Here is an 8574-nt window from a genome sequence, read left to right as displayed (position 1 = left end):
ACCTTAAAAATTAGTCTACGTATGGATAAATGATATATAATGTTCACATTATATATGTGTTAAACATTGGATTTGATTTTGACTCAAGTTCAAGCTAAAACTTGGCTCATTAACTAATTAAAGAATAAATCCTTAATCAAATTTGACTAAATTAATTATGAGTTGTTCATGAGAAATTATACTTAAATCCATCCCTTTAGTCCCTTACACCTAAGAAAACAAGGGATGAAAAGTTCGAAACTCTAAAAAGCACCAACCAAAAACAAGTATCTTGTTTATCATCCACTTCTTGTAACCCATAAACTAGGTGCACAGTACAATACACTATATAATATCCAGTTTATTTCATACACGGTTAAATAATTGTTATCATAAATTTTTGAAAAAGTAAGTATCATGTGTGGTTTGTATATAGAAAAAAATTAAAGGTGATAAGTAACATAATATCTATAAATCTAGTTGTTGTTATGACGAATATAAGTAAACTATATATGTACATAAATAATTAAAGAGAGTAACAAGAAGAACATGCATCTTGTGCAATTTGATGGAACTCCAATTCCAAAAGCTCCCTTTTTAATCCAATTTAAAATCAATGACTTAATAGTCAATTTATTATTTTAAATAAATTTGACACGTGTCACTTGATATATAGTCACTTCCAGCACACAATTCCGTCTAGGCTAGGTCAATTAGTCTTTGTGTATATATATCATCGTTTTGCTATGCTGCCACTGCTTACACTTGGATGCTGTCATTTCATTTCCGGTCGCTCTTGAGTCTTGAGGTTTAGGGATTTTTCTTCACTTCAAATTAATCGAAGGTAAATCACAACTCCAGTCTTGTGTTTTATTTTTTTTTAATTATTCTCTGTTAATTCATTTACATCACATTGATTAGAGTCTGAATAATGCATGAGTTTATAAAAAATCTGAACATTTTGGTATGTAAGTGAGATTTAATTTTGATTTCAATTGATTTGGCCATTGGAATTGATATTCAATCTTTTCGATTGCCTTTCTTTATATATGAAGTACTCTGGTATTGACTTATAACTTACAAGCATTTAGTGTTCTGCGGTAAAACAAAGATTTCAAAATCGATAGGTTTATTTTTTTGGGCGTCGTTATCTAAAGTTAATTCTAAATGTATTGATTTTGATTAGTGAACATTTGAACACTTATTGTAAGTTTTCTTGAATTAGTTTATTCATTGAGCAATTAATTCGATCAATATGTGTTTGTGGGTTAAATCTGTTTGTTGTATGATACATAAGATCACATGAATTAAAATTAAGTGAAAAATATCATTCTGTATATTTGTTCCACCGCTTCCACGCATGTATAAAAGTGTTTATCAGAAGTTAAAAATTAAGTATGAAATTTACTCTTTAAAAAAAAAAAAAAGTTAAGAAGTTGGAAGGTAGTAATGGAGGGGTCATGAAGAATGAGATAACTAAAATATTATGAAAAAACCTTCAACATCTTGTATAGTTGATATGTAACTCATTATAATAGTGAGTGTATCACTTGTTAAATGAGCAAGCAAGCCTAAAAACAAGCTTGATTGAATGCTGGTTATTCTGAAGCGATTGCAGAAATGTGTTGCAAATGACTTGTATAAATATCTTGTAAAATTAAGATCGACTCTTCCAATAATTTGATAAAAGTAAGCATGTTAGACCATTCAAGAACATACAATTAGCGAGTACTAATCATTACATAACAGATGTAGTGTCTTTATTTAATTTATATCCTTTTAAGGGTGATGATAATAAGAAGACACCTAAACAAAAGTGGTTGAAGGTGTCATACACAATTTCATTAAGTATGAGGTAGATAATTAGATAGTCATAATCTCATAACTCTAACATTGCAATGTTGTGCATTGAAAATTTGATACAACACTCATCTACAATTGACTCCTACATACCTTATCTAATAGGAGTAAAGTTAATTATACTACTTAACTTTTTTACTTATCAAGATCATAGTCACTTTCACCTTTCATCACCTTTGCAACTTACTAATTAAAAAAAATGACCATTTTCCATTAATTTAAACCTTCTTAAAAAAAGTGAAAAAACAGGGGTTGTTTTCATACATTGACTAATCCACCCCTATTACCTTAAACCAAAGATTCCAAAAAAGTGATTAAAAACAGAATATTGAGAAGGACAAAATTGTCATTTGTTTTGGAAAAATATTCTCTCTCCTCCTCACTTTTCCCACCACCTCTCTTGTCCATTCTTCAAGGCCACTCGCTTCTATCTTCAGGTGGCGGATGCCATTTTCGGCCCAAAATCCGTATTATCAAAAAAACAATTTCTATTCTTTGAAAAATAAAGGAAAAAACAGAGAGCCTACAATACAAAAACAACATACTTTTAGGTCAAATGGTATCGTTGATTTGGTATTCAAGACCCTAATTGTCACAAATTATTCTTTGTTTTTCAAGAGTTCAGCTCAACTGGTAAGTAGTTGTTTAACCAATATATTTTCTTAAGCTTAATCTTTATCATATTCTGCTTATATATCTGAAGTGTGATATTCTATATTTAGTATTATGTCTGGGATTTTTATTGCTTATTTTAGCATCAGCAAAACTGGGTATTTCTTCTTTCAGAGAATCATGTACTGGGTGTTGGTTATATAATGGAAATTAGTTGATTTTTTGAAGTTTTGGGTGGTCAATATGAGTTGTTTATGTGAACTTAGTGTATAATACTTGCTAATTGATATAATATGAATCAAAGTTTAATGATTTTAATTACAGAAAACTTGTCATATAAATTTTGTGGTATGCTAATTTATTTCATCTTATTGAAGAATTGCGTTATAATGGGTCCTCCTTTCCCTTATTTTTTTTAAAAAATTTATTTTAACTCATTTATTTTTGGGTGGGGAAAGGAGATTAGATGATGATGTGGTAATTTGGGTGACGTTCATATAATCAGGAATGGTGTTTTTTTGGTTTGATTATTTTTCATATTTGGTTGTTAGAAATTTGTTCTTGAGGCTAAAAACTATATATTTGGTGTTATTTGCAATTAATTCTTCTGTGGTGTTGGTCCCATGTGGTCGTGTTCATATATGTTAGGTGGTTATGAGTTTATGACCAAAATATGGTATGGATAGTTCTTTAGTTTGAAGTTCAAGGAATACAATTGAGCTAGCTATAGACACTTATGCATTTATTGATACAGGGACATGGTGCATCCTGCATATAGGTTCTTCATATGGGTGAGCGCGATTGTTATATTTTGCACCCTTGTTTGTGTGGATGGATGTGAGAAATGTCCTCAGGAACCTGTGAGTAATGATGCTTGTGGCTCTTACTCAAGGTATCTCAGTTTGAATCATGGCTCAGGGGATCAAAAGATGGTGCCTCTTAACGACGATGATGGTTGTAGGTCTGAATTGCTTCACTTCTTTTCGATTAATAGTGGTTTTTGGTCAGAAGCACAGTGTTTGAAGCCGGGAGACTTGGATATAAACAGGATTGATTCAGAAGCTGCGCAGAATAGACAATCAATAAGGTCAGATGGTAATATTAGTAGATCATCAGATGGTGTTGTATTTCGCTTATCTGATGGGGGCAGTGTTACCTGTTCTTTAAATTTCTTAGAGTTTGGCCATGATAAGTTAACTTCAATTGTGAATGGTGCTGACCAAACTGTTCTTTCTTCCTGTAGTGGGCATTTACTTGGCCAAAAAGAAAAAAGTTTTAGCCTATGGAACATAGATGTAGAAAAGTATACATCCTCAGATTCTTCTTCTCCTTGTGTCAGTATTAGCCCTAGTAAACTGAATTGGGGACAGAACTATTTATATCATTTGTCTGTAGCTTCCCTGACCTTAATGAATACCTGCAATGAACGTGTTCTAAAGGTTTACAAACCTTTTACTACTGATTCACAGTTTTTTCCGTTCAATTTTAGTGAGGTATTATTAGGACCTGGTGAAGTTACTTCCTTATCTTTCGCTTACTTACCGAATGAGTTGGGGTTGTCTTCTGCTGAAGTGATTTTGCCGACAAGTTTGGGTGGTTTCTTGGTAGTGGCTAAGGGTTCTGCTGTTGAATCTCCTTATAAACTGATTCCCTTGGTTGGCTTGGATACTTCTTCTGGTGAGTGGTTGAGTAGGAAATTGTCCATATCTAATCCTTTCGATGAAACCATTGACCTGGAGGAAGTAACTTTATTGCTTTCAGTATTTGAAAGTAGTGGTTCTCTTTTAGTAGAGTCAATCTGCAGGAAACAGAATCCTAAAGGTTTTAGCAAGTTTAGCTTTTCCAGTGACAAGTTACTAAATGGTGATACCGAACAATCAGACTCTATAATTATGACAGTTAGGCCTCTTGCCAACTGGTTAATTAGTCCTCATAAATCTCAAAGTGTTTTGGAAATGGCCTTTTCACCTGATTCGGAAAGAAAGGTTGTGGGTGCAATTTGTATGGAATTGTTTAGACCCCTGAAAGATGAGAAGGATATGCTCGTTATTCCGTTTGAAACAGAACTGAAGAAGACAGAACCGTGGAAAGATACAACTTCTTCACTTTCAGTATCTATGGAGGCTGTTGGTCTTTGTGATTCAAGTGAAACCACTATTTCTGTATCAGTAAGAAACAGAGCTTTAACTTTGCTGAAGATTGTTAAAATTAATGAAGCTGTTGACAGCAGAAAAATCCTTAAGATAAAGTACTTGGAGGGACTCCTACTTTTTCCTGGCTCTACTTCACAGATAGCAATAGTGACCTATAAATCCTCAAATATGGAGTATGACTCCTTTCTTGAGATTTCAGGTGTAAGCACAAGCTGTAAGCTAGAAATACTGGTGAATGACTCAACTAGCCCCCTCGTTGAGGTTCCTTGCCTGAATATTTTTGCTGTATGTCCCAGACAACAGCGGAGATCCTCTTCTCATATTTCTGACATTGCTGATCTTAGCAATAGAAAAATACCTCTGACCAACACTGAAAAGGCTCCAATGTTAACAAAGGTATGAACAAATTGTGCTTACTGCCTTATTATCTTGACCCACTCTTTGGTTGCTGACTTGCTGCTGCTCCTTGACATGCATAAGTTTGTTTTTCCTTATTGTTAGTGTTGAGGTCTTCTGCTTTTCATGAATGAGGTGGACTTGCTTTCTTCTTGTGTCCTTTTTCCCAACTACTTCATTGCTTTTCATACATATTAGTGCTAATAGACATCGACTCATATCTTACAGGTTCAATGCATAAGTTGATAGAATTAATTAGCAACTAGAAAGAAATTTGACTTGGTCTTGTACCAGTGTTTATCAAATGTGTTGCTGCCTTTGTCTATTTACTATTATTATCATGTCTTTCTGCAACATAAGTTATGGGCTCAGAGAAATAAGTGATCTTTTTTCCACTAAACATGAAATAATAATTAAGGCCCCGTTCACTTCGTCTTATTTTTGCTGATCTAAAATTAATTTTGCTGAATTGAAATTAATTTTACTAATACCCTATTATATATTTATATTTCTTCTTTGAAGTTACTGATTTTTATTGAATTGAAATTATTTTTGTTGAACTGAACTTATTTTTACTGAACTTAAATTATTTTTACTGAAGTGAAATTATTTTTACTAAATATTTTTTTTTTTTAAGGTGAGGTGAACAGGGCCTAAGAGGCCTCACTTGTCCTTTTTGCATTCTTTGAATCTTTTTAATCCTGCCTGCTTCTTGACAAATTCCTTAGGGTACTTTTTGTGATTCAATTGACTCTTTAGGGTGTATTTGTCGAAGCACCTAAAGTAGCTAACCCTAGTTATCCATACTCTGATATGCACACCTTAACTAGAAGTCTAGAACAGCTTCCGCTCCCACCACCTTTCTTGGACGGGATGGTTCACTGCTTCAGTACTTCCCTTGCCATGTCATGTGTGTGTTCTGTGGCTGATGAATAGAAACCTGGTTTACTAATGCTAAGGTTTCATTCTTTTGTGATGATTGCTCTTAGCATACCAAACATGTGGAAAATAGAGGCATGCTCTCGTTTACTTCTATTTCAACCTGACAAAGCATTTGTGTACAAGCTACAAGTAGCTCTACTAGTTCATCTTGCTCATCTAGCAGATGATTATGCAGGACCTACCAAGCAAAGTACAGAATAATTCATGGTTATGCTTTACAAAATATTTTTTTTTGGAAACCATGTTGCCCCAAATGTAAAAAACATGACGGTGAAGTTGTTTCAACTTTTTAGGTGTCGCTTTCTAAGCTACTATGTTTTCTGTGTACCCCTTCTTATCTATATGCTCTTATAAGTTTGCTTTTCCATGTTTAAGTAATAACACTTTCCTGTCAATAAGTAAATAACACTATCTTTTTTGCTACATGAAGGCATTGGATGGTGCAGTGAAAGATGATTTTTTTCATGAAGAGTGGAGAACTCAGAGCTCAATGAGTGGGCTTTATCTGCTTGACAACCACGAGCTCCTTTTCCCGCTGCTCCCAGTTGGGAAATATTATGATAAGTCAATTACGGTCAGAAATCCCAGCCAGCAACCTGTCGTAGTGCAGCTTATACTAAACTCGATAGAAACTGTTGATAATTGCAAAACCTATTATGGTCATCAACAGACACCTTCTGCAAGTAGCTCTACCTGTAATGATTCCACCAGGATGAGTATGTGTGGGTTTTCAGTAGCAGACGGTACAGTTACAGAGGCCTTTCTACATCCAAATGGCACGGCATCATTGGGTCCTATCTATTTTCATCCTTCAGATAGATGTGAATGGAAGAGCTCGGCGTTCATAAGGAGTAATCTTTCTGGTCTGGAGATATTATCTCTGCATGGATCGGGTGGATCCTTTTCCTTAGTCTTGCTCGAGGGTTCAGAACATGTGCAGAGATTGGATTTTACTATAAACTATCCTCTAAATATATCCAACAATGAGGATGCTAAATCTGCCTGTCGTAAGCCATTATTAAAGAAGGTCTTTGCTTTTAATGCAGGTGATTACCCTGTCAATGTCAAGAGAATAGATGTCTCAGGAAGAGAATGTGGATTGGATGGTTTTGTTGTACATAATTGCCAGGGTTTTTCACTGAAACCTGGAGAATCTTTGGAGCTTGGGCTATCATACCAACCAGATCTTTCTGGGCCTGTGGTACAAAGGGAGCTCGAATTGATTCTGGATGCTGGAATACTGGTAATACCAATGCAAGCAAGTATACCTCCAAATTCACTTAATGTATGTGTAGATTCCTTCTTTTGGTCTCCTGTAAAATGTTGCTTGGCAATCGGTTTTGTCATAATCTTACTCTCTCTCTTTCGTTTCAAAATGCCCTCTGAAACTATGGATTCCTCAATTGAAGGAGAGAAGAGATCCATTCCTGTTGTAAGACTTACAGATAAGTCATCATCAACTGTGTCTATCAGTAAGGAGAATCGAAAGGGTACAAAGCCAGCTAAAACAGGTCATGTGAAACAAGTAATCATTGCAGAACATACAGATCGATTTGTGGCTTGCCGAGCTGAGAATACCCCTTTATCAGAACATACTAATCGAGCTGTCAAGAATGCTTGCAAACCTGAGGTCGCACAACCTGATTCTCTGACAATCAAAACTCGCAAGGAAAAGAGAAGGCGTTCTAGGAAGAGGCATGCACTTATTGAAGTTTCCAGCAGCCAAAGTGGGAATTCTACACCATCTTCACCTCTGTCTCCCATCACAACCCTCTCTCCTCCAGAAACGTGCTCCCCATCTCCGAAGAAATTGCAACCTAATGATTGTTTCAGCAGTGAACCACTAGCTGCAGCAAGAGTTCCTGAAATGCAGAGTCAGAATCTTATTTCTACCCAACAAAAACCCCCTGGTGGATCCAAGAAGATGGAAAGCCAAGCAACACTTTTGCCTTCTGTTTCATGTCCTAGGACACATATTTCTCCTTCCAGGTTGGCAATGGAACCGCATGCTCGAGCTCCTGGACCAAAGATTCATCCCCCCAGAGCAGTGCAACCGGAGGAAAATGTGAGGGCAGAGGAAGATAGGTTTACTTATGATATATGGGGTAACCATTTTTCTGGACTTCATCTTTGTAGGTCTAATAGTTCATTAACCATGACATCTGAAGCTGTAGGTCATTCTAATAGCTTCTTTCTTCGAGGTCCTCAACAAACTCTCATTGCAAACTCTCCACCTCCATCTGTAAGTAGTTTCTGTGATGAAGGTTAATAATATATCAGAAAAATAATCATTATTTGTTTTGGTAGTAGTACTGCAGTAGACTTGCACATAAAGTTACACGAAATTTATATGCCATAGCGATAGAAATACTAGGGAAAAACAACATATGGTAAATGATAAGTATACATAATCGGATAATCCGTTCCTTTAATATTGCAACGAGTACAAGATTTTAAGTAGTGGGAAAGAAGGAATAGAGAGATAAAATTACAAATTTATACTTGTAACAATCCCAGAATTCACCCACTTAAGTGCCCCTGCTTGGTCATTTAAGGTTGAAACTAGAAAGCAATTGAAAACATAATAGCCCAATCTCATCGGTCGCTTTGTGTCTGGTATGTGTGCATACCT

General features: G+C 35.3%; 1 protein-coding gene across 1 annotated transcript; it reads left to right on the top strand.

The window, feature by feature from the left end:
• The first annotated feature begins 782 nt into the window (after window positions 1–782).
• On the top strand, window positions 783–8254 carry LOC145563562 (uncharacterized). The gene is made up of 3 exons (XM_081624012.1): window positions 783–823; window positions 3206–5000; window positions 6373–8254. The coding sequence occupies exons 2-3, from the start codon at window positions 3210–3212 to the stop codon at window positions 8209–8211; spliced, it is 3630 nt and encodes a 1209-aa protein (XP_081480138.1). The 5' UTR covers window positions 783–823; window positions 3206–3209; the 3' UTR covers window positions 8212–8254.
• The last annotated feature ends 320 nt before the right edge of the window (window positions 8255–8574 follow it).

This window comes from Chenopodium album, chromosome 1 (assembly GCF_948465745.1).
Source record: "Chenopodium album chromosome 1, dcCheAlbu1.1, whole genome shotgun sequence".
NCBI lineage: Eukaryota > Viridiplantae > Streptophyta > Magnoliopsida > Caryophyllales > Amaranthaceae > Chenopodium > Chenopodium album.
This window is presented reverse-complemented; position numbering and strand designations above follow the sequence as displayed.